The following is a 26515-nucleotide window of genomic DNA, read 5'->3' as shown; positions in this document are numbered from 1 at the left end:
CTCACTCCTCAAAGCAAGGGGAGAGTGACCTCAGAGTATGGCAGGTGGATGCCCGCAGGCTCAGGTTTTCCTCGAAGGAGGCAGACAGGGGTTTGGCACCATGTAGAAATAAATGTGAACCTGGGCTCCCCAACTTCTTGGTTCTTGGCTTCTCTGAGCTTCACTTTTTCTTGGGGAAATGAGAACATCAGGGCTCTGAAGTAAAATCGTGCACCCGAAGTCCTTAGTACACTTAGCAGGTGAGACGCGACGTCACCTTAGTTGCCACTATTTTTCGGAGGGCTTGGGGAGGGGTTCCGCCCTCAGAACCAGTCATGACTAATTGGGTAGGGCTATCACCGGGAACAAAGGGGAACAGATGTGTGCCATCTATTTTCGACACGGAGCACCTACTGTGTACCTCTTTCGGCCTCGCGAGGCCTCTTGGAGGACTTGATGCCCTCCACCCGAGAAGAGCCTGAGGACGGGAGGGAGCTGGGGTGGGGGGTTTGCTGAGACGCAGCTGCAGCCTGGCTCCCCGTTGCCACCGCTGTTCCTCGGTCTTTTTTTTTTTTTTTTTTTACCAGAAGCCACTCTGTGACCTTGAGCAAGTCTCGGCTCCCCTCCGTTTCCGACTGGCGGTGGGTAGTGGATTGTAGGGACAAGGGACAAGGACAGGGAGGCCAAGCTTTAGGGACATCTAAAGTTTTTAAGATCCTTCCAGTCCCTCCCTTTCCCCTACGTCTCCTCCCGTCGGACGCCCAGGTGAGCTCCGGGAAGGGAGGGGCTCGCAGGTAATGATAACAGCAACCGAGCACCTAGGGACTCCGCGACCCGACGCGCGCTAAACGCCTTTCGTCCGTAATTCTCCCCTAAGCCCGGGCCGGATTCTCCCTGGGGCCGGGCGCCCATCCGATGACCAAGACGCAGAGGTCGCGACGGCGGGCCGGCGCCTCCCCCGGCCCCTGCGGCCCCTGTGGCTCCGCCCGGGCGCTCTGGAGACTGAGGCCGGGGGCGGGGTCGGGCGGAGCTGGGCGGGGCGTGGGGAGGGGGTTCGTCTCCGGCCGGGTGACTGCAGTGGCCCGCCAGACCGCTCCACACTTGCCTCCCGCGGATGGGTCCGATGGCTCCGCTCCCTTTGTGCCCGAACGTAGGGCTGTTGCTGCTGCTGCTCCTGGGATCTGAGCCCGGGCTCAGAGCAGGTGAGTGAAGGGACGAGCCCCCATCCGAGGACCCAGGGCTTCCTGGGACTCCTTCAGTCCTCCCCGGGATACCTGGAACCCTGCCTCCCCACCCACCCGCAAGAACCCCAACTCCCCAGCCCTTCCAGGGGACCCAGGAGCCCTACAGTCCCCAGTCCTCCTTCGTGCAGCCCACCTGCACATTGCTTCCCGGCTTCCTGGAAGTCCCGTGTGTCGCCCCCTCCCCACCTCCACCTCTTCCCCCAAAGCCCCTGCCTCATTCACCCCTTCCAGGGACCCTGAAACCTTCTCCAGGGGGGCTCTGTGTCCTCCCCAAACATCCCCTCTGTCACCCTCTCCAGTGATCAGATCTCCCCATCACCTGACTTGGGATCCTGTGAACCCACCCTTCTCTCTGCCTGTCCCTGGTCTGCAGTGGGACCACCAGGGAGACACCAGAGGTTGGAAGGAACAAGGGGAGAAGGTGCCTAACCCTACCTGAAGCCAGAGAAGGTGATGTCTCCTTCTCACCCACTCCTGGACATCACCCTTGGAGAGGTCCCCTTGGCAACCTCCCATTTACATGGATACCACAGGGAAATATGTGGTCCTCACAAGCTCAGAGACACACAGGCATAGAACACCACCAGCAAAATCTGCGTACACAGGTGTTGGGCTCACGGATGGCCTCACACACATGCTGCATGCATGCTCAGTCACTTCAGTCGTGTCCGACTCTTTGTGACCCCAAGGACTGTAGCCCACCAGGCTCTTCTGTCCATGGGATTCTCCAGGCAAGAACACTGGAGTCAGTTGCCATGCCCTCCTCAGGCTCACACACAGACACAGGCAAAGACACACGAAGGGGAACATACACACACACACTCAGGGATACTGAGACAGCCCCATATGAGCACACACACAGACACACACACAGAATCACATGGGCACACACATGCACACACACACATGCACACACACATGCACACACACACACATGCACACCCTCAGGCCCATAGGAAGCCTGGGCAGCCTTGGCACTCCCAGTAGAGGCTGTTGTGGGCAGACAGAGCAAACAGCCCCCAGAATGACCTGCCCCACCTAAGTTGGCATAGAGGGAGTGTTTGCCTTGGTTATAAACCCAGCGCTGGGCATCCACCCATGCACGGGTTCTCCCTAAGGCTGAGCCCCGGACCCTGAGATGCCAGAGTCAGGGTCAAGTCAGGGTAGGGGGACCTCTGGGGACAGCTTTGGGGTATGAGTTTGGAATGGGGGTCTTTTCAGATGTGCTTGTTTTTTTTTTTTTTTTTTAAGTTTTTATTTATTTGTTTTTGGTGGATTCTTAAGTCCCCAGCCAGGGAATCAAACCATGCCCCCTGCAGTGAAAGCACAGAATCGTAACCTCTGGACCACGGGGAAGTCCCCAGATGTGCTTAGACTGGAAGTGTTCCATGGGGCTTGGTGGATCCAGGGGTCAAGGGACCTTTTCTGAAAGCCCACTCATGCCAGGGGATCTGGGGCTCCTAGGGCAGAGATCTGTCCAGGCTGGAGGGTCATTGCTGTGAGCAGAGAGTAGCACAGGGTGACAAGGTCCCCTGTGGTCACATGGCAAGGAGGCAGATTCTAAGGAGTGAGCTAAGTGAGGATGGGGTCAGGGCATGTGTTATACAGGGTGTATGTGACAGTGTGATGGGAAGTTTAATTGGAGGAATAGGAAATGATGAGTGGGGTCCATGTGGGGTCCATGTTGAGAGAGGGTGCCAGAGAGGTAAGAGGATGGACTTCTGCAGGGCCTCTGGCTCAGTGAGGACCCTGAGCTTTACCTGGAGGGGGTTGGGAGCCTGGGGAGATTTCAGGCAGAGATGTGGGCACCTGGGCAAGTCCTGTGAGGGTGAGGGCTGGTCATCCAGAGAGGAGGGCAAAGCTTTTAACTCTAAACTTGTTGTTACATTTTGTTTCTATTTAGTTTATCTCTAATCCCCTAGATTGAAGAAGGCAATGGCACCCCACTCTGGTACTCTTGCCTGGAAAATCCCATGGATGGAGGAGCCTGGTGGGCTGCAGTCCATGGGGTCGCTAAGAGTCGGACATGACTGAGCGACTTCACTTTCACTTTTCACTTTCATGCACTGGAGAAGGAAATGGCAACCTACTCCAGTGTTCTTGCCTGGAGAATCCCAGGGACGGGGGAGCCTGGTGGGCTGCCGTCTATGGGGTCGCACAGAGTCAGACATGACTGAAGCAACTTAGCAGCAGCAGCAGCAACAATCCCCTAGATGAATATGCTCCTTTTTCCACTGAGAAAAAAGAAAATTGAGGGGACTCCCTGGCTTCCCAGTGATAAGAAAGACTCTGAGTTTCCACTGCAGTGGGTCTGGTTCAATCCCTGGTCAGTGAACTAAGATCCCACATGCTGTGCCTTGCGGCCAGACAAAACCAAAAAAAAAAAAAAAGAAAAGAAAAAAACCAACCCAACAACAAAACAATTTGAATTTGAATTTTGACCTGGATTCTTCAAAGAAAAGTCAGCATGATAAAATCTCGTTCTAGATTTTACAAATGTGAAAGGGAATCCACAAATCTCTGGATTCTCAGTCCTGGAGCCATGGGTGGAGAGTGAGCTCCCAGGAGTCAGGCCGATATGGGAATAAGTTTCTGTTCAGCAATTCATCTGCTCTGGGACCTAGGATGGGTCCTTTTGCCTCTCCTAGCCTCAATCTCTCCATCTTTGAATGGGAAACTAGCAGCCCACAGGACAAAGAGATTGACAACAGATGTCGCCTGTAGATTGGGGAACACGGTGCCTGGTGCCAGGTGAAGTTCAAGTAATAGCTTCTCCGCGCTGTGGCTGATTGTGTGTGTGTGTTTTCTACTTGTTGACTGTGAGCAGCACGTGAGATCTTAGTTCCCTGACCAGTGATTGAACCCCTCCCCCTGCGCTGGAAGCACAGTGTCTTAGCCACTAGACCTCCCGGGAAGTCCCTGATTGTGGTTTTTGACCAAACACCAGAGTGGACTCTTGGACCTCACCAGAAGGAGGAGTGGCTCTGGGATTCTCTGATGCCCAGTCGCAGTGGGTTTGACCGCCCCTGACCGCAAGCAATGGAGTCCTTGATGCCCCTTACCTCTGTCACCCCAGGCCTCCCTCTCCTGCTGCTATTGGGTGAGGAGGAACCACTGGATTGGGAGTCAGAAGCGCCCCCCCCGACCCCACCCCGTGACTGTAGGAGTCGTGCTTCCCATCTGAGCTTCCTCTTTCTCCCATGTGAGATGCAGGGGTTCCGGTCGCACCAACTGTGTTCTGCTATGGTCCACAGCAACATGAGGATCCAGAGAAATGGCTGGGATGGGGTCACAGGGCCTCCCTGTGTGGCAGGAATCTGTGCTCTGGCAGTGAAAATAAGAGGTGATGCAAAGAATCTGGAAGGCAGTGGTGAGGGGGTGGGGAAGGTCCCTGTAGAAGATGGCAGGGACCCTGTTTGGTTCATCTCTGATGTCCAGTGCCCAGGACGGGCAACTAGACAGACATTAGACGTACAACCCACAATCCGACTGTGTCTGAAGTTGACATTGGCAAAAGATTGAGAATGAGGGCATTCTAGGAAAAGGGACCAGCCAGTGCAAGGGCCTAGAGGTATGATTTTTTTTCAGATGCCGTGGCTCTGTGACCTGTTTTCTCCTTCATGGCTGCCTTGAAGATATTGATAATAATAGTTAGAGCTCATTGTGTGCTAGTAATTTACATGCATGATCTCATTCCATTCTGGGGAGAGATGTCCCCTTATTCCCCTGTTTTAAGATGAGGAAACCAAGGCACAGAGAGGTTGAATGGTCCAAGGTCACACAGCTAGGAAGAAGGAGAGCAGGATTCAACCCTGAGATAGTCATCCAGAGGATGAGGTGGTTGGATAGCATCATCAACTCAATGGGCATGAGTTTGAACAAGCTCCAGGAGACTGAAGGAAAGGGAAGCCTGGTGTGCTGCAGTCCACGTGGTCACAAAGAGTCGGACACAACTGAGCGACTGAACAAATCATCCAGACACTTTTCAGGCTAGTGCCTATCCCCAGGCCAGGCCAGCCCCCACCTGCAGCCTCTAACTCTTGTCCCCCTCCCCCACGCCCAGCTCCCCAGAGGTCACATGTGCACCGACGTGGGCTCATAGGACTGGCCGGGACTATTGACTGTGTTGGCCCTCGCCCTGCCTTGGTCTACGTGAAATACGGCTGCTTTTGTGGTCTGGGGGGCCATGGCCAGCCCCAGGATGCTATAGACTGGTGAGTGCATGCTGGGGGCATAAAGTCCCCACCCCCTGGGGTGCTTAAGGCTTATGAGGAAATACCCAAAACTGAGGTTGGGGTTTAGATACGAAGCCCCCAGAAAATGGTGCTCCTTGCAGGCAAAGGGTCTCCTGGGCAACATGCCCATGAGGCCAGACCTTGGTGCCAGCTGGCCCCCAGTCTGGCAGGGTGATTACTTTAGCTGAAAAAAAAAAATCATACATCACTGATCAGACTTATTATGCACCAGAACTGTCCTGAGAACCCCTTTGAGTTCTCACAACAACCCCATTTCAGAGATAAGGAAACTGAGGCCCAGAGAGATCAACTTGTCTAGAGCCACATACAGAGTGAGGGGTGGGGGCTGGGGTTTGAGCCCAGGCGGCCTGGCTGGATTCACGCCCCTGATCACTGCCTTCTGCTGCTGGCTGAGAAGGGCCTGTTCTGTGCCAGGCTGTGGGCTTAGACCTTGCCACGGGCTCCTCTCATTTGCCACCACAGCCATGGCCATCCGATGGTGATCCCTATTTTACAGACCGGGTCCCACAGACACTCATCCATTTCCAGAGTGGTCAGGGGGCAAAACGTTGATTGTCTCTTCCGGGTCTCAGAGGATATAGTCGTCACTGACAGGTCTCTATCCAGCCTCGTACCTCCAAGGCTCCTGCCACGGGCCCTGCCCTTCCTCCCACACTCTGGTTGTCTGGTTCCTGCACATCTTTCCAGATGTAGCCCCTCCAGGCATCACCCCCTCTTGGAAGTCTTCTCTGAAGCCTAGCTGGACCTGGCATCCCCTCTGGCTCCCAGAATCCCGTCACTTGCATCCTAGGTTTTCTCGCCCATGCCCACTGCATCTGGAGACTTGTCTGCCTCCCCCATCCTGGGGTTGGGGGCTGGTGCTTGGGCTGAGACCTCAAGCAGGAAGAGTGGGCAGGAAGTCTTCCCAGGCAGAGGCAGACTGGGGGCAAAGTCAGGAGGCAGGGAAGGTATGGCTGGAAGGGATCAGCATGGCTGGAGCTGAGAGGCTCAGAGACTGAGGCAGGCAAGGGCCAGACTCGAGCACGGAGGAGAGATAGGGGTAGGGCAAGACACACTGGGGTCGGCGGAATCAATTCCCAGGACAGGGATTCTCAGGAACAAAGCCTGGACCAGAAGATGCTCTCCCCTGTGGGTCTTCATTCTCCTGAAGTTATGGCACAGGAGGATGGCCAAGGGACCATCCTTGCCCTCACTCACCGCTTGGTCTGTCCGTCTGCTATCCACAGGTGCTGTCATGCGCACGACTGCTGCTATACACATGCCGAGAACTCCGGCTGCAATCCCAAGTTGCAGCCCTACTCCTGGAATTGTGTCAGTCAGAGTGTCAAGTGTGGTGAGTTCCCAACATAACACCCAGCAGCAGCCACTGGCTGGAACATAGAGGGGCTTCCCGCTGTAGGTAGGGCCATTCTCTCATCTGCCCCAGTCTCCACCATGCCCTATTGTCTCTCCGACATTGTGGCCAAGGGTCAATTACCATAGTTCATTTCTCTGTGCTGTTGATTTTGTTAAGGAAAAGGAATTTTTCTGTCAAACCTAGGAAAACAGAAGGTAGGTCCAAAGGCTGAATGATTTGAGAAAAATAAGAGTGGTGAGCGAGCCCATTTACTTATCAGAATAAAGAGTATGCTTGTGTCTAATGGGTCCCCTTTGTGTTAGCACTGCTGGCCCCAGGGGATGTCTGAGTTTGCAGACCCTGGCCTGTGGCTGACAGCTTGGTCTGTGATTCAGATTCTGTGACGTCACCAAGCCCTGATCTCCTGGGGCCTCAGTTTCCTCACTGGTAAACTATGGGGTAGAAATCAAGCTGGCCTGTGGTGAGGATGAAGTGAGAGTGTCATGGCATTTCATGCCTAATAGATGTCCTTAATGGTCTGTTCAAGAAATGACCCAACACAGAACCTCCGATGAGCAAGACCAGGCACAGTTTTATGGAGCCCAGGATTTAGGGAAGGACATGAACACAGTTCTGAGTAACCCTGAACGCCCTCAAGAGAAAGTGATTTCTCTTTCAATTTTCTTTTAATCCTTCCAATTTTGTGAAGTTAGAGTCAGTTTTAATTTAGCTAAAACATCTGTGGGACCCTCCCTGAACCTTTTGAACAGAGAGAGGAGATTTCTGGCTTATAACATTATTCAAAAACAGTTCTATTCTTAAATTTAATTCTGGCTTTAAAAAATCCTTCATATCTATCCATCTGTCATCTATCTGTCTGTTACTTCTCTTTAACCACAAGCAGCATGTATTTAATGAGGATAATTGTAACATAACCTGATACCACTGTACATTTTACATGACTGGCTACCTGTAAAGCTGAAAGAAAAATAAACCTGTGGTTAAAAATATTTTGCACCTCAGGGCAATCTTACTGGTTTTCAAAACGAACCAGTAAGAAAAGGAATGAAGTAATTGTTTTTAGGATTATCTTCTGATGGATGGTGTTTTCCATTTACAGTTTCTGTTCACACAAATTTAAAAAGCCAGATCAAGGGAAGAAACAGGATGTGAATAATTGTACAGGCACGATGTAGATAAGACTGGGATTTGGGCAGTGAGACTCCAAGTTATCTGAGGAGCTAGAAATGAAACAGACAACAGACTCCATAACTTTTTTTTTCTTTTTACTTTTAACTGAGCATAACTTAAAATTAGCCATTTTAAAGTGTACCTTTCAGTGATATGTAATGCATTCACAACGTCCTCCAACCATAACTTCGATTTCCAAAATGTCTTCTTTTTAATTTATTCTTGGATGCATGGGGTCTTCTCTGACGTGCGTGCTTTCTCTAGTTACGGCAAGTGGGGGCTACTCTCCAGCTGTGCACAGGCTTCTCCTTGCGGTGGGTTTTCCTGTTGTGAAGCAGGGCTCTAGGCCGTGTGTGCTCAGTAGTTGTTTGACTCAGGCTTTGTAGCTCCATGACATGTGGCATCTTCCTGGACCAGTAATGTGTCCCCTGCAATTGGCAGGCAGATTGTTAACCATTGGACCACCAGGGGTTCCCAAAACATTTTCATCAACATCCCCCCAAAATCACGTACCTGTCAAGTGCTCAGCTTCTATTCCTCCTCCTTCCAGCATCTGGCAACCACCAATTTGCTTTCAATCTCTATGGATTTACCTATTCTAGGTATTTCCTATAAATGATGTCATACAATAAGCCTTTTGTGTCTGACTTCTTTCACTTAGCCTCATGTTTTCAAGGTTCATTCATGTTGTAGCATGTATCTGAACTTCATTCCTTTTTATGACTGAATAATATTCCATTGTAGGTATATACTACATTTTGTTTATCCCTTCATTCATTGTAGGACATTGTATTGTTTCTGAAACCGTTTACCTCAGATTGGGACTTGAACCCACATGAAGTGAAGTGAAGTGAAAGTTGCTCAGTTGTGTCCAACTCTTTGCAACTCCATGGACAGTCCATAGAGTTCTCCAGGCCAGAATACTGGAGTGGGTAGCCATTCCCTTCTCCAGGGGATCTTCCTAATCCAGGAATCGAACCCAGGTCTCCCACATTGCAGGAAAATTCTTTACCAGCTGAGCCACAAGGGAAGCCCAAGAATACTGGAGTGGGTGGCCTTATCCCTTCTCTAGGGGATCTTCCCGACCCAGGAATCAATCCAGGGTCTCCTGCATTGCAGGCAGATTCTTTACCAACTGAGCTCACATGGCTGGGACTCAAACCCAGCCAAAACCCATGGTACCTGGTTTCAGGACCTAATGAAGCTCAGGCTCTTGATGTCTCATCGCAGAAAGAACTCAGTGAGAGACAAAGTGATTGGTGAGAAGTGGATTTATTCAGATTCAGAGAGAAGCACACTCCATAGAGTGTGGGCCATCGCAGAGGGTGAGTGTGGCCCACAGAATGTGGTGTGGTTGGTTTTTATAGGCTGGGTAATTTCACATGCTAATGAGTGGGAGGATTATTCCAACTATTTTTGGGAAGAGGTGGAGAGTTCCAGGATTTGGTCCACTGCCCACTCCTTGGTCTTTTGACAGTGCCTTGGAACTCTGATGGCACCTCTGGGTGTCATGTGTCATGACACTTGCTGATTGAGGATCAAGGTCTAGTGTTGTCTGCCATCTTGGCCCATTTGATTCTAATTGGTTTATGTTGTGTCCTTGGGTTATGTCATTCTTTCACAAGTTGTACCCTGCCCCTTTTCTTCCTGTTGCATTCCCACCTTTTAACTACTGGGAATAGTACTGCTGTGAACATTTGTGAACAAATATTTATTTGAATACATGTCTTCATTTCTTTGCGGGCATATACATAGGAGTGGAATTGTTGCATCGTCTGGTAATTCCATTTTACTTTTTGAGGAACCCTTCCCTGGTGGCTCAGATGGTAAAGAATCTGCCTGCAATGCAGGAGATCTGGGTTTGATCCTTTGGTCAGGAAGATTCACTGGAGAAGACAATGGCTATCCACTCCAATATTCTTGCCTGGAGAATCCCATGGACAGAGGAGCCTGGTGAGCTATTGTCCATAGGGTCACAAAGATTCAGACATGAGTGAGTGACTAACACTTCCACACCAATTTTTGCTATAGGAGCTGTGCTGTTTTACATTCTTATCAATGTATAGGGTATTTCTCCACAGCCTTGCCAACATTTGCTATTTTTATTTATTATTTAGTGGAGATAATTAGTGTATCTCGTTGTGATTTTGACTTGCCTTTTTCTCATGAGTAATGATGTTGAACATCTTTTCATGTGCTGGTTGGTCATTTTTCCATCCTCTTTGGAAAAATGTCTATTCAAGTCTTCTGCTCATTGAGTAGCTTGTCCTATTGTTGTTGAATTGCGAGAGTTTCTTATTCTGGATACTGGACTCTATCATATATGTGATTTGCAAAAGATTTCCTATCATTCTGTTGCCTTTTTATTTTCTTGATAATGTCTTTGGTATACAAAAGTTTTAATTTTGATAAAGCCCAATTTATCAATTTTGTCTTTTTTATTTTGGGGCTGAACTCATCTCCGTTATGGCAAGTGGACTTCTCCAGCTGTGGTGCATGGGCTCCGGAATGCCCAGGCTCAGTAGTTGTGGTGTTAGGGCTCCAGAGCGCATGGTCTCTTTAGTTGGGGTGTGCAGGCTTAGTTGCTCTGCAGCATGTAGGATCTTAGTTCTCCAGTCAGGGATCACGCTCACCTCCCTGCTTTGGAAGGCAGATTCTTAACCACACACCACTAGGGAAGTCCCAATTTTGTCTTTTGTTGATTGCGTTTCTGGTATCCTATTTAAGAATTTGTCACCAGATCCAAGGTCATGAAGATTTACCCCTATATTCTTCAAACAGTTTTATAGTTTGAACTCTTTTATTTTTTAACATTTTATTGAAGTATTATTGATTTACAATGTTGTGTTAATTTCTCCTGAACAGTGAAGTGACTCAGTTATATATTCTTTTTCACTGAACTCTTAACTTTAGGTCATTGATCTACTTTGAGTTGGTTTTTGTCAATGGTGGGTGGTAGGAGTCCACGTTTATTCTTTGGCATATGGATATTCAGTTGTTCCAGAACCATTTGGTGAAGAGACTCTTTTGTCCCTGTTAAATTGTCTTGGTACTTTTGTTGAAAATCACTTGGCCCTTAGATTGGTGTCATCTCTGAGCCTGTTTTCTTACCTGGAAGATGGATGTTGCAAAGATGAAAAAGAAAGAGTTTATCATGTGATATCCAGATTGGATGGAGGTTGCTACTTTCTCCCCTCCTCTCTCCTCCATCCCTCACCCTTATCTGAACTTCTCTCTGATCCCCACTGCCTCCACCTCAGAGAACTGAAGGTCTGGTGTGATTTTTCACTGAAACCCCAGCTTCTACAGACTTGGTCTGCTCTAGAGGCAAGGAGGCTATACTAAGGGTTACATAGAAGGATATTCTTAGATATGCACAGATTCTTAGCCATGTCTTCTTAGTCTACATTAAGAGTTGACACAGAGCAAAGCTGAATTAATATGGAGACATTAATATGGAGTCCTTAATTCAGTCAATCAAGGACTGAAAATGTCCCAGACATCATCTCATCCAACCATCTCACTTAGAGCTGCAGGGAAATGAAGCCCAGGGAAAGAAGTGACTTGCTTAACCTGGTGATGATAAGCCCACTTCTGGGCGTATTCTCTGTCCCCACACTGCCCCCTTCCATTGTGAGTGGAGAGGAGAAGTGGACCTTGAGTGGAAAACATGTTAAAGACCTTTCTCTTCTCCCTTCAACCTGCATGTTCTGCTGCCCCTAACCATGTGAAAGGGCTTCCCAGGTGGCACAAATGGTAAAGAACCTGCCTCTGATGCAGGAGATGCAAGAGACGTGGGATTGATCCCTTGGTGGGGAAGATCCCCTGGAGAAGGGAATGGCAACCCACTCCAGTATTCTTGCCTGGAGAATCCCATGGACAGAGGAGCCTAGTGGGCTACAGTCCATGGAGTCACAAAGAGTCAGACACAACTGAGCGTGCGCACGCGCACACACACACACACACACACACACACACATCTAAAAATGATATTTGTGAAATACTTATTAGTGTGTCAGCTAGTCGGGCTGTGCCTATTTACAAAACTGCTTTCCCTGAACCGAATGAAGAGAACCAAAATATCTATTATGCATTTTTTTGGCTAAAAATATTCTCTTATTCTGTTTGGAGATATTCTGAACTTAGCTGTTTGCTTAATTACAGGTGTGGCCCATTTTCCATTTATGGGCTTGACAAATATATTTTTTTTAAATGTTAAGCATATAATAATATTTACCAGCAGGCCTTTATTTTAAACTTAACCCTTGGGAGCTAGGTTTCCTTTTCAGTTTTTTATTATTCTTGAATAACATGAATCTGTTGGGCTTCTGAGGCCATAGAATAGTGAGACCAAGCCTTATTTTTCAAAGGATTTTCTTGCTCAGGGAGAAGTGGGGAGCATAGCGGAGGGACAGACATTGGGTCAGGAGATGCTGGGCTGGAATCCTGGTACACTGTTTCCCAGATCTGTAGCCTTGGACAAGTTACTGAATCCCTCAAGCCTCACTTTCCTTTTCTGTAAAATGGGAATAATAAAACTCTGGTGCTGGGTTTGTACAATAATTGGAAATGATGTATGTTTTTTCTATATTCTCCCAACAACCATTATTGAGAATCTATTCTGTGTCAGGCTCCCTGATGGGCAAAACAGAGGAGCAAGGCTCTGTGGTCGGAAAAGAGAGCAGGAAATAGTGTCCATGCCAATTGCTTTTATAAGCGCTTGTTGGAAAAGAAATCAATGAGGTACTATGCATGAAAATGAAAAATGAAAGTGTCAGTTGCTCAGTCATGTCCGACTCTGCGACCTCATGGACTACAGCCTGCCAGGCTCCTCTGTCCATGGAACTCTCCAGATAAGAATACTGGAATGGGTAGCCATTCCCTTCTTCAGGGGATCTTCCACTCTGGTTGCTGCAAGGAATATAGCTGGAGGGAACAAGGGTGGCAAATAGGTCCCCCTGTGAGGCTGTTGCAGGGATCTGGGTGAGAAGTGCCTTGGACAGACGACACCAGTGGAGGTAGTGGAAGGTGGAGCCGGGGGACTCCCATGGACGGGGGAGGGAAGCGGAAATGGCTGGAGTGTTTGTGCCGGTCCCCCTGTCCTTAGACAGCTGTCCTTTGGCCAACTCTGCAGGAACAGTGCAACCTTGGAGCTTCAGTGGCTCTTTCCTCAGAAGTCCCTAGCCCACCAGGTCACGTTCCAAGGGTGTGGCCCGTGGAAATTTTACTGGTAACAGTGCTGGCTCTGGTACCAGCTGGTTCATTTACCAATTTTTACGTATTAGTTTTATCTATCTTTCCATCTGTCCATCCATCTGTCTGTCCATCCATGCACATGCCTTTTCTGATTCAAACCTAATCCATGTTTGTTGTGGAAAATCAAAACATCCCAGAATCATTGTAATGTAGGAAGTTAGGCTTCATCCACCAGTGTTAACTAGCTTCTGTTGCTTGGCATGTTGTTTTCCTCCAGATTTATGCATGTGTAAACAGACAAACAAGAACAAATATCAGGACTTCCCTGGTGGTCCAGTGGTTAAGAATCTGCTTGCCAATGCAGAGGATGCAGGTTCGATCCCTGATCCGGGAAGATCCAATATGCCCTGGAGCAGCTAAACCCGGGTGCCACAACTATGGAGCTTGTGCTATAGAGCCCGAGAGTCGCCACAGAGGCACCGCACTGAGAAGCCTGCACGCTGCAACTCGAGAGTAGCCCTGCTCGTCACAACCAAAATCCACTCACAGCAACGAAGACCCCGCCAGCCAAAAATACATAAAATAAATAATTTTTTTTTAAAAAAGAACAAAAATCAGATCACATTATATACATCATGTGTTTTTTTTTTTTTTCACTTAATATTGTGTCTTGGACATCTTGGAACATCTAGGTTGGCCTCATTCTTAAATATATATTTATTTTATGTATTTATTTTTGGCTGTGGTGGATCTTTGTTACTGCGTGGGCTTTCTCTAGTTGCGGTGTGGAGGCTTCTCACTGCCATGCCTTCTTTTATTGTGGACCATGGGCTCTAGGGTGCGTGGGCTCGGTAGCGGTCGCTCTTGGGCTCTAGAGCTCAGGCTCAATAGTTGTGGCTCATGGGCTTAGTTGCTGCATGGCTTGTGGGATCTTCTCAGACCAGGGATCAAACCCATGTTTCCTGCATTGGCAGATGGAGTCTCTACCACTGAGCCACCAGAGAAGCCCCAGCCTCATTCTTTTAAAGTCTGACAATCACCTGTGGCAGAGTGTCTCCATCTTGACACTATGGACATTTGAGGCTGGATCTCTGGTGTGGGAGCCATCCTGGGCATTGCAGATGTTTAGTAACATCCCTGGTCTCTACCAACCAGATGCCAGTAGCAAACCCCCTACCCTCTGCATGGAACAGCCAAAGATGTCTCTAGACACTACCCCAAGCCCCGTGGGGGACACAACAGCCCGCAGCTGAGAATGGCCAGTCTGTGGCACCAATGTACTTCATTTTGCAGAGACTGTGGTTGTTCATAAGGCTTTGTGCACCTGTGAGAGGCTTTTGCAACATGGAGTCTTAGAATTGTAGGGTCAGATGGTGTATTTGAGGCACCCTTAGCATAATGGACTCCCCTTGTAGCTCAGTCGGTAAAGAATCTGCCTGCAGTGCAGGAGACCCAGGTTCAATCCCTGGGTTGGGAAGATCTCCTAGAGAAGGAAATGGCAACCCACTCCAGTATCCTTGCCTGGAAAATCTCATGGACACAGGAGCCTGGTGGGCTGCAGTCCATGGGGTCTCAAACAGTTGGGCATGACTGAGCGACTAACTACTTACTTACTAGAATTTATATGTAGAAAGGGCTGGCGGGCAGCCTGAAAGGGAGATTGGAGGACTTGTCCTGAAGGAGTATTTACTCTGCAAGGGCATTTAAACAATGTAAATTGTATTTATTGTAGAAGCTGGGGAGGTGCTAAAGGGAGGCCTGGTGAAGATTAGGGAGGAGGAGGGCCATCAAAGACCCCACAAGCCACCTCCTTTCATCACTGAGTGGTATAGATATTTTAAGTCTAATAAGTAATGTAAACTAAATTCAAAATAGCGGCTGCTCACATTTGGTTAATTGAGATCACTTTTCCACAATGAAAGCACTGTATGGCTCAAAGTAGAAAAGCTTCAAATTATAACTTTTCCCACAAAAGGTTTGTGGGAAATAAAACTCCTATTGACACTACCCAGACCTCCATTTGATTAATTTTCTGGTACTGTTCTTGTTTTGTCTTTGAGTGCATAATACATAAAAAATATAGCAGTGTGTTTTGTACCCCTTAAGTTTTCTTAAATATAAGTTGCTTCCCATGTCATTAATGGCAAAAACCATCACAATATTGTAAAGTAATTACCCTCCAATTAAAATACATTGAGTAATTTAAAAAAGCTCTATTAAAAGAATAGATTGTTGTTGTTCAGTCACCAAGTCGTGTCTGACTCTCTGCAACCCCAATGAATTGCAGCACGCCAGGGTTCCCGTCCTTCACTATCTCCCGGAGTTTCCTAAAACTCATGTCCATTGAGTCAGTGATGCCATCCAACCATCTCATCCTCTGTCGTCCGCTTCTCCTCCCGCCTTCAAGGGTTCGACTCCTTGTCAGAAAACTAGATTCCACGTGTCGCAACTAAGAACAGGTGCAGGCAGATTTATTGATTGATTTAAAAATCCTGTCTTAAAACTTAGATTTGTAAGGGCAGATGAGTCCCCTGAGTTGACACCCTATTCCCTTCTGGCAGACAAGCCAGGAGGCCTGGGATCAGGCAGAGCTGAACTGGGGATCAGTCCCTATACCTCTTCACTGGATTTTTCTTCTGTAAGGTTGGGGTGCTGATGCCAAAAGCTCAGCTTCTCTGTACACCGGTGCTGAATCAAATCTTGGAGGCAGAATTTTGGGCAAAGTAGAAAAGGATAGGTTGTTTGCTTTGTCAGGCAAAGTGGGGGACAGAGCAGGCTTATGCCCTCAAAACCCACTTGGGAAGACAGTGAGAAGTTTTATAGTAATTGTCCAAAGAGGGAGTGATCAGCTCGAGGATGTTCTTCTGGTGGGTTGGTGGTGAGGTAACTGGGAGTCAACATCATCAACCTTCAAGTCCAACTAGCCTGAGGCCTATGCGCTTATGGGCAGCATACTACTGGTAACTTCTCCCACCTGGAAGCCTTTCAGTATCTGCAAAATATCCCAAAGACATTCTTGTGTGGATCTGTTGGTAGGAAAACAGGACCTTGCCCCAAGGCTGCTCTTGACTGTTTCTCCTTGGTCTCCCATCCTTTCCCTTCCCTAGTTAACAACTGCTTGACTCTGCCTCCAGGTACTGCATTTCGGACTCTTTTGTTGACCATGATGGCTACTCCATTTCTTCTAAGGGATTCCTGCCCGCAGTAGTAGATATAATGGTCATCTGAGTTAAATTCACCCATTCCAGTCCATTTTAGTTCGCAGATTCCTAGAATGTCAACTGTGAAGAAAGCTGAGTGCCAAAGAATTGATCCTTTTGAACTGTGGTGTTGGAGAAGACTCTTGAGAGTCCCTTGGACTGCAAGGAGATCCAACCAGTCCATTCTAAAGGAGATCAACCCTGGGTGTTCTTTGGAAGGACTGATGCTAAAAGCTGAAACTCTAATACTTTGGCCACCTCATGCGAAGAGTTGACTCATTGGAAAAGACTCTGATGCTGGGAGGGATTGGGGGCAGGAGGAGAAGGGGACGACAGAGGATGAGATGGCTGGATGGCATCACTGACTCGATGGATGCGAGTCTGAGTGAACTCCGGGAGTTGGTGATGGACAGGGAGGCCTGGTGTGCTGCGATTCATGGGGTCGCAAAGAGTCGGACACGACTGAGCGACTGAACTGAACTGAACTGACTCTGCCTATTGGAACTCAGGGAAGGAGTTGGAGGAACTCATGGAGAAATCATGGAGGCTGAAGGAAGGCTGTTTCCTATAATCAAAGAAGTGAGGGGCACAAAGGCCTTGTGCCCAAGAGCCCCAGAGGGCTCTGCATGCCTCTAGTGCCAGTGGCCCTGCCCTGAGAGGACTGGGTGAGATGGGGACCACAGAGCCAGCCCTTCATGTAATTGCACAGTTAACTCAGGCTTCCATCATCTTGACTTTTTCTGTTACCATTTACTGAATTATAACCAATGCAATTTTTTGTTCTGTATTTTAAAATTTCGTTTTGCTTTTTTGGCCATGCAGCATGGCTTGGGATATTAGTCTCCTGACCAGGGATCCAGTCTATGCCCATGGCAGTGAAAGTTTGGAGTCCTAACCCCTGGGCCGCCAGCGAATCCCCAAGGCAGGGTGTTTAAACACAGCCTCTTGGAGTTGGAGGTGTTTGTGTTTTGCCTTCTCTCTCAATAGTTTCCCAGAGTGTGAGAAGCTTAATAAATGAATTTAAGTGAGAAGGATTTTCCCTTTCAGTCCTTTGTTAATTTCTCCAGTTAGGCAAGGAGGAAGTATCGCTTGCATGGTGGTCTGACTGCTAGAGAGGGTAAACCTCTCTTACACTAATCTTCCTTTTTTAAAACTAAGACACTCCATTCTGGGGGCTCATAGCCTTCAGGTAGGTAACAGCATTTAACTAGACTCTGACATTAGAACTTTATCTTCACTGGCTTTTTTTCTTAATCAGTTTTATATATTTGTGGTATAAGATTTTGGTTTTCCATTTATGTCAGTGACGATTTATTTAATGCAATTTAATACTATTTAATATAATTAAATCATAATTTATTTAATAACTGACTATTAAAAATAAAGGGGATTTAAAGATATCCCTGGTGGCTCAGTGGTAAAGAATCTGCCTGCAATGCAAGAGACATGAATATGATTACCTTGGGTTGGGAAGATCCCTTGGAGAAGAAAATGGCAACTCACTCCAGTATTCTTGCATGGAAAATCTCATGGATAGAGGAGCCTGGTGGGCTACAGTCCATGGGATCACAAAAGGGTCAGACAAGACTGAGTGAGCGAGCACACATAAAGCTATCATCTTGAGGCCGCCATGAGCCTGAGTTTGGGAAACCCTGTGTGCAGTCATGCTGATAAACACCTTTAATCAGCTCAGCTCATTACAGGGTCAGAAGGTCTCAGGCCCCCTGCCTCCTGCTTGACATCCCCCGACCCTGCCCCTGTTCATCACGCCAGGTGCTGCCAAGCTCTCTGAGTGTTGCCCTGAGACAGAAGCTGAATTTTCTGACTCTCATGCTTCATCTTGCTAGGATCTCTAAGGAACCTGTGCATTTTAAGAGATCTTTAAGATTAGCTGGCAGTTTAAGGAGGTCAGCCACAGCTCATAAGCACCTGCTGTATGCCCTACATTTTGCTGACTTCGTCTCTTTTCATTCTCCCAACAGCCCTTAGAAGTAGGTACTTTTAGTATCCTCGTGTGGACCCTGTGGAAGCAGCCTGGGAAGGATGAAGTGATGTGTCCAAAGGAACTATATCCATGGCTGAGCTGCCTACCTCCAAGCTCATGCTTTACTGTGCCTGTGGAAGAAATTTGGAAGGATTTAATAGTGGGTGTCCCCTGCCCTCCCCCAACACCGCTCACCTCCACCGCCCATTTTGGGACTAAATAAAAACTCACAGTCAAAGGCAGGTGACGTATCCAGAGCTGTTATATCTTCTAGATTAATAGATACAACTTGAAGATCACAAAATCTTTCGAACCCAAAGGAATGATTCTGTAGCAGCAAAATTCCCAAGGTAGAGGGAGATTTATCTTTGGGTGGCAGCCTTTGCATCTCTGTATAAAATAGGCCCAAGATGGAAGGAAGAGATGGAATATACAATTGTTACCTAAAACAAGCTGTTTTTTTATATGGTTATCATGTCATCTGCATATAATGACAATTTTACCTCTTCTCTTCCAATTTGGATACCCTTTATTTCTTTTTCTTATCTGATTGCTATGGCTAGGACTTCTACTACTATGCTGAATAGGAATGGCGAAAATGGGTATCCTTGTCTTGTTCCAGATTTCAGTGGGAAGTCGTTCAGCTTTTCACCACTATTATGTTGGCTATGGGAACAAGCTGTTTTCTTGAAGGAGCATCTGAAAGAGACTTGGAGAGAAAAGGTAGGGAAGTGCAGGTGGAACCAACATTGTTGGTGTGCATGCCTAGGGCCAAGCCCCTGCCTGGCACTTTATATATGCTTTCTTACCCAGGCTTCATAATAAACCTGCAAAGTGGATAGTGCCCCTTTTTAAATGAGGACTTCGCTCAGAAAGTTCACAGTAAGATCACACAGAGCAGGGCTCAAAAAACAAACAAACAAACAAACAAAAAAAGCCTGGATTCCCAGGCACCTACTGCTTGTCTAACTGGATCCTCAAATGCAATAGTGTAATACTGTTACAGAAGAGAAGCTTTATAAAAGGGCGTACGGACTTTGGACTTTTCCTCTGAAAATATTACCCTGGTAACTTCGTTTTCTGTAAAATGGACTGAATATCACTTTCCTTGGGAGTTGTCATGATGAGGGAGATCACTGTGGTGAACTGTCAAAGTGTTACCCGGATGCAGTTTATGACCTTTCCTGTTTCCTGCTTTACTAGCTTCCCTTGTGTTTATCTTCAGGTCTGTGCAAATCCCTGTTCTAACCTCAGTTTCTCCACTTCTTCCAGAACCAACGGAGGACAAATGCCAAGAACTCATATGCAAGTGTGACCAGGAGTTTGCTCACTGCTTAGCCCGAGCAGAGTACAACATTAAGTACCTCTTCTATCCCCATTTCTTGTGTGGGAACTACTCACCCGAGTGTGACTGACTAGCCTGACTTGAAACGTTTTGGCACAAGGGAATAAAACTCCTTTTTGCTCATCAACAGCCTCATTCAGTTCTTTGCAGAAGGGAGCTGAGGCCAATTGTCAAAGCGGCAACCCTGGTGTTTGCTTTCTCTCCTGTCCCGGAACTTGGGCTAGAGCCAGTTTGGTTTCCAGTTTGATTAATGTCAAAAGTCCCATGCCTGTTGAATAAAACCACAACTGTGCTTCTGACTGTATTGGGTCTGATACCATTTTTGACATTCAGCCTTTGTGAAAAAGGGCTAGGCCTTCCTTATCTTCTAACCTGCTTCTGATGGCAGATAGTCAAAAGAGAGCAAATACATACCATGTATCTAGATTCTGGGTAATAAAAAGCCAGCCACACGCTGCCCAAACTTGTGAAGTTCAAGTCTAGTAGTTTTTAGCTCAAGTCTTCTTTCCATATCCCACTCCACTTTTAACAGTTAAAATTTATTTCCTGATTACAAAGTATAATAGTACCTAAGCATTGCTAAAAAACAAAAGAAAATAAGAGAAATATAGAAAGGAAAAAACCCACTCCAATTCTCACAGTCCAGTATAACCACATTTAGCATTTTGGTGTGCTGCCTATCAGTCTTGTCGGCAATGTTCTAAAAATGTAATTGAGGCAATTCCCTGGTGGTCCAGTGGTTAGGGCTCTGTGCTTTCACTGCACGGGGCGTAGCTTCAATGCCTGATCAGGGAATTAAGATCCACTTCATGGTATGGCCAAATCAACAAATATTTAAAAACCTCACTCGATTTAAAAAAAAAATGTAATTGAGACTCCGTACTGTATGACTTTTATAAGCTTTTTCCCATTTCTGTGTCTTTAAAAAAAGCTGTGAAAACTTCATTTCCAAGTGTTATTAGATACTATTTTATAGACTGCTAGCTTTCTGACATGAGCAGCATTTCCTATTCTTATCAATAACTAATGTAGCGAGGATGCTTGTGAATCTTTACCCTCTCCCGCCTTTTTATTATCCCTTGAGATTTGTAGAAATGGAACTCTTGCATTAAAGGGTCTGTGCAGTATTTTAAATAGACACCTCATTTGGAGACACCTGAGCCTGCTCTGAGAGGGTGGCCCTCGCTCTGCTATGCCTGTTCCTCCGCAGGCGATAAACAGGGAGCACCCCGCCTCTCCTGTTTGCGCTTGGCTGTCTGCCTTGTACTCCTCCCCGGAGCACATGTATTATTCATCTCTGAAGCACGATTTGGGGAGCAGGTGAGGACAGTGTGGGGAGGCCAAGGGGCACAGGTGAGAAGCACTGGACAGGGAGTCTGGCCTGGGCCCCTGCTCCAGTAGTGCTACCCAGCCTCCATTTCTTCATCTAAAATAAGAGGGACTTCCCTGGTGGTGCAGTGGTTAAGAGCCCACCTTGTAATGCAGGCAACATGGGTCTGATCCCTGATTGGGGAACTAAGATCCCATATGCCACGGAGCAACTAACCCTGCACACCGCAACTCCTGAATCCACACACCACACAACTACAGCATCCACAAACTGCAACTAAGACCCGAGGCAGCTGAACAGATCAATATTTTAAAAAGTAAAAAAGAGAAGAGTAACCTTGTGAGGCACCAGGCCAGGGAGATGTAGACACTGCAATGTTCCTGGATCCACTGGGCTGGCAGTGTCTCTGGCGTATCAAGTCAGGCAGGAACAGGGCCTGATGAGGAAACACAGGGCTAAGGAAAACACTCTCTCCCCTTTCACTTAAGATCTCCTCAGTGGCTCCTCGGCTGTGGGGTGGGGTGGGGACAGGTGTGGTAAGCGTGACCAGTAGGTTGTACTGGTCAACATAGATTTGCTTCATGTTTCCTAAACAGTCAATTTTTCTCTATGTGGAAGTTTTATCTGTATATATATATAAACTTTATTTTTATTTCAAGTCATTTCTTCAAACTTTCAGATGTAGTTTGAGGGAAATCTTCAAAGATACAAAGGGTTAATGAATGGTTCATAGACTCGCAAAAAAACACTTTGGATGCAAGCTGATTTCTGTATAAATATGGGGCCGATCTTCAGATTGATAGCCTTTCACACCTGCTATTGTCACACTGGCAGGAAATCAAAGGCCATAGTTCATCTCATATTTACAATTACAGCACTTGGTGTAATTACACATTGTTTTATACATCAGAGCAGGACAATAAAGATTATACAGTGTGAGGTCGATGTACAAGGTATTTCCTTAAACAAACGGACTGGCTTGCATTTTATAGATTACATTCTTAAAAACAAAGCAAACCCCCCAAACAACAATTTTACATAGCATGGAAGCAGCTCAGCCTGATGATTAAACTGCCTGACATCCCACTCAACAACTCCAGCAAAAAGATCCCAACTTTCAATGATTCCAAGTAGAAAACAGTGGTGGCAAGTCTAACCACCATCATTCTAACCTCAAACTGACTGCTTTCAGAGGTTTAACTCTGAACCTTCTAGCAACTCTTATACAAGACAGAATCGTCAACGAGATTGTGTTTTTTCCTCCTTATTTTTTATGTGCAACTGCCTCTGCCTATGACAACATCTTCTCCTGTTTTCCTACCCTTGACTGAGGACAGGCCTGGCCTTGGGCTCCGACCCGCCCTGGGAGCCTCTTGTCAATCACTGAGGTTAGAGCAAGCGGGGATTGTGACCCACTGTGTGTCCTCCGAAGACCCGGAGTCCCTGCCAGACGTCACGGGCTGAGCCTCCCGTCCCGGTGAGGAAGGCGGCTGGGTGGGAGGTGCAGCCGCCGCGTCAGCCAAGCCCTGGGGCGCCAGTCCCTGCTGCCACGGGACGAGGGAGGGGACCTGGCCGTGGCCTCTGACGCACAAAGCAGCACCTTGTTTACTAGGGGCGGAAAACAGGAAGTCCGCTTCCCCTTCTCCCCAGAGCTCGGCCGGCAGGGAAGCTGTGAGGGTCCCTCGGAACCTCGGTAGCATCAGTCACAAGACCTGGGTTTCCAGCCGTCGGACTTCCTTGACCACGAGATCAATGTTAATAATTGGGTTAAAGTACAGGGCCCAGTAAAACAGACAGTTGCAAACAAACTGAGGGATGAGGGGCCAGAACATGGCCACAAAAAGCCCCTGTGTCGACACTTTCCAGAAATGGCTCCACATCCTCTGAGGCACGGTCCTGCAAAAGGAAGAGAGGCGTGTGAGAGGTGAGACCGAGGCGCTCAGACCTTGCCTGGGCCTTTCCCTGCCGCAGAGTCTGGCCGCTGGAGCTGCAGGAGACCCTGCTTCCTGTCCCCTGTGCCCGAGACACACCTTTCCTGACCATGTTACCTTCAACTCCTGGGACGGAGCCTGGAGGGGGCCTCCTCAGGGAAATGTCACCAGGTCCCCTCAGGTGAGGCCTTCCCAGCACTGCCCCAACTCCACCCGCTTCTGCACCAAGTCACACTCGTATGTGTTTAATATAACACAGCATATTCTAACTTGTTTATTTATTTGTGGCGGTGTTGGGTCTTCATTGCTGCGTGGGCTTTTCTCTAGCTGTGGCGAGCATGGGCTCCTCTCTGTGCAGTGCACAGGCTTCTCACTGCAGTGGCTTCTGGTGTTGCAGAGTACGGGCTTTAGGGTGCACGGGCTTCAGTAGTTGTGGTTCCTGGGGTCTAGATCACAGGCTCAATAGCTGTGGCCCACGGGCTTAGCTGCTCCTGGGCATGTGGGATCTTCCTGGATCAGGGATTGAACTAGTGTCTGCTGCATTGGCGGGCAGATTCTTTACCACTGGGCCACGAGGGAAGCCTCTTTAATTTAATATTAACATAATATTTTCTCTGCTAGGCTGTAGGCCTTCAGGGTATAAACTATTCTCTTGACCAACACATCTGTGCTGTCCAGCAGAGAAGCAGGGGCACAGGAGAGTTTCAATCAACTGGGCATGAATAAGCAGAGTCACTGAATTGAATACATAACGGAGATTCCTGTCAGGTTCTCACTATTCACCTGATGGGTGAGGCCAAGAAGCCTTCATGTCACGGGCTATTTCAGGCTAAGAGGGTGCAGGCGTGCTGATACGTTTTGTCTGCCTGCCCAGCAACCATCCTGTCTCCTGGAAGCATCTTCTGAGTTTGCCTTTGGGGTGTCTCCCTCCCCTGTTCTCTTCCACGTGGCCCATCTAGGGCTGAAGCCAGCCCCTGGATGGCGGGTGAGTGAATGCTTGTGTCTGGACAAGGGGAGTCCACAAACCCCTGCACAGGTTCAGGGGGCCTGTGACCCAGGCTGGGTCCATCAGGGCAAAGGCATGTGAGCCCGAGGCTTTCACAAGTGCTACAGGGAGAGAAGTGTCTCTTTCCTCTAGGGTTCCTAAGCTGTCGGTCTCTACCTGGAGGGATCAAGGGCCCCCGAACGCAGGAGCTGTTGAGGTGAACAGAGTAGAGCTGTGAGAGGGAGAAAGACAGTTGGCCCTAAGAACAGTGTTCGGGTGTCTGGGTCCAGCCACGCAGGAAGCCATCATGGGCATGTCCCTTGGTATGAAAGCCAACCTAGGTTGGTTTCTGCCACTTGCAACCAAGAGTCCTGACTCAGCGATTGTCTAGTCCAACTTTTTCATTTTACACATTAATCCAGAGAAATGATTACTGCCCCAGTTGGTGGCAGAGCAGGGTAAGAACTCATGCCTACAGAATTCCTCCTCAGATCTCTTTATGTTCTACCACACTACTTTCCATAAAGCACCCTCTTCTTCTCGCTTGTTTATTCCTCAGTTATTAAACTCCTTCATGTACACCCTACCCTCCAGGAATTATCTGATGTATTACGTGGGGAAAAGGCACCCGGAGGCGCACTTTAACAATGAGCACCATGAGAGCCTCCCCATCCTGAAACAAAGTCGTTTTCCTGTTCACTGCTTAAGCAGTGTTTCTAAACCAGATCGCTGGGTGTCTTATTAGAGTCTGAAAAACACTCCAGAGGACTTCTCCACTTGGCATTTCTTCCCCACTCTCTGTTGCTCCAACCATCTCCAACATAAAAACACACTTACTTCAGTTCACTTCTTGACCAGATCCTCCAAAAGGAGAATAATTCCAGAACCGAGAGTAGCATGGCATTGACGATGAGAAACCGTGACGTCCAGTAATGGACCTCCAGCCAGTCCCAAGCAAACTCAGCAATCAGCTGGTACGGAAGGAAGGAGTACTTGATGAGGAATTCTCGCCACTGCTTCCATGTGGGCTCTCTAAGATCCTTTAGGAGTAGAACACAAGTCAATAAAAGCACATAAAAACAGACACAAAAAATTATGAGGACTGACTTTTACACAAGATATTGTGGTCAGCCCAGAGTTTTATATTTATTAAAACACACACACAGACATACACATCTAACAATCTCAAGTGAGATCTCCATCCATCAACTCACCTTGTAATAACTCATCTTACACTAAATAAATGTTACCAAAGAGACTGAACCTCTTACATTGTTATATGATTGTGGAAGCTCAGAAGAAAAAAAAACCAAAAACCTAAGCATGAGATATTAATCAGAAGGTTGAAACGGATAAATATTAACCAGTTTTAAAATGTCTTCAGCACTGCAAGAGCAGCTCAAACAATTTCCCAAATTCAACCTCTCACCTGTGGTGGAATGATCACAGGTCATGGGAAAATTAAACGTGTACCTTTAAAAAGTAATTTTGGGAAAATGAAAAACTTTAATGACAAACTTAGCAGGTAATTTATAACAAGAGTTTTTAAACAACTCATAGGCATTTGGGGCTTTCTTGGTAGCTCAGACTGGTAAAGAATCTGCCTGGAATGTGGGAGACCTGGGTTTGATTCCTGGGTCAGGAAGATTGCTTGCAGAAGGGAATGCCAACCCACTCCAGTATTCTTGCCTGGAGAATCCCTTGGACAGAGGAGCCTGGTGGGCTACAGTCCATGGGGTCGCAAACAGTCCGACACAACCGAGCAACCAACACTTTCACTTTCTTTCAAGCACCCAGAGGCCAGTGAAAGCTGAGCAAGACTGTGTACAATGGAGCAGACACTGAGCATCCCAAGAGAAAAGCCAGCTTGATGAGCAGACAGGGATATAGACAGGGCTTGTTACAATGGCAACTTCAGGGGTTCTCTGTGCTCCCAGTCCAGCAAGGGCAGAGAAGAGCTGAAAACTGGGTAACCGGAGAAACACTGTGCAAAGGGGCTAATGAGCAGGCTTAAAGTGACATCAAGGCTAAAGTCAGTTGGGCAGGCACTTGATCCAAGTGTTTAAAAAAAGGTCTTGGAGATTTGGGAATTCTGTTTCAATATCAGACACAATGATTCCTATACCCATGTGACTTTTGATATAAACAGATCAGAAGGACTGCCCCCAAAAGTACCAATGTAAAGGGCATTACTCTCCAGTGACATAGAGAATCACTCTGAGTCAGTGCAATCAACTATTCTGAAGGAATACAAGACAGCCGTGGTGGGTAACCAGCCCTGCCAAAGGCCTGGTGGTCAGCTAACAGGATGACTGCCATCCGTGAGCAGGATGGTGGCTTCCTATTCTGAGGCCCACAGGACATACACTAAACCGATTTAGAAGATCCCATTAAGAGATCCATTACCAAGCTGGAGGGCCCATAAATCTAACCCTTGGGCAATCTGGAACTATGCTACCTTATTTTATAACAGAAGCAATACTGTTTTTTTTCCGCCCCTCTAAATATTTCAAGTCTAAAGGGTAACCCCTCTTGCTA

The 26515-nt window shown here is 47.6% G+C and overlaps 2 protein-coding genes across 6 annotated transcripts in view; one reads left to right on the top strand and one right to left on the bottom strand.

Annotated features, from left to right (window-relative positions):
* The first annotated feature begins 1026 nt into the window (after positions 1 to 1026).
* LOC133238267 (group 10 secretory phospholipase A2-like) lies at positions 1027 to 19858 on the top strand. 2 transcript variants are annotated; one of them, XM_061401182.1, is made up of 5 exons: positions 1027 to 1181; positions 5287 to 5437; positions 6706 to 6812; positions 19009 to 19109; positions 19659 to 19858. In XM_061401182.1, the coding sequence occupies exons 1-5, from the start codon at positions 1094 to 1096 to the stop codon at positions 19722 to 19724; spliced, it is 513 nt and encodes a 170-aa protein (XP_061257166.1). In that variant the 5' UTR covers positions 1027 to 1093; the 3' UTR covers positions 19725 to 19858. The 2 variants fall into 2 exon arrangements, with proteins under 2 accessions (XP_061257166.1, XP_061257167.1); XM_061401183.1 differs by lacking the exon at positions 19009 to 19109 and having other exon boundaries at positions 1028 to 1181.
* Positions 19859 to 21923: 2065 nt separating this feature from the next.
* Positions 21924 to 26515, bottom strand: part of BFAR (bifunctional apoptosis regulator) — a 31603-nt gene continuing 27011 nt past the window's right edge. For all 4 annotated transcript variants that reach the window (XM_061401181.1, XM_061401180.1, XM_061401179.1 and 1 more), the window contains 2 exons: positions 24815 to 25017; positions 21924 to 22957 (listed from right to left, as the gene is read on the bottom strand). In XM_061401181.1, the coding sequence (XP_061257165.1) occupies positions 22765 to 22957; positions 24815 to 25017 (396 nt within the window). In that variant the 3' untranslated portion in view covers positions 21924 to 22764. The remainder of the gene's footprint in view (positions 22958 to 24814; positions 25018 to 26515) is intronic.

Source organism: Bos javanicus, chromosome 25 (genome assembly GCF_032452875.1).
Source record: "Bos javanicus breed banteng chromosome 25, ARS-OSU_banteng_1.0, whole genome shotgun sequence".
NCBI classification, from domain to species: Eukaryota; Metazoa; Chordata; class Mammalia; order Artiodactyla; family Bovidae; genus Bos; species Bos javanicus.
The sequence above is the reverse complement of the archived record's forward strand: the minus strand, read 5'-3'. Positions and strand labels throughout refer to the sequence as shown.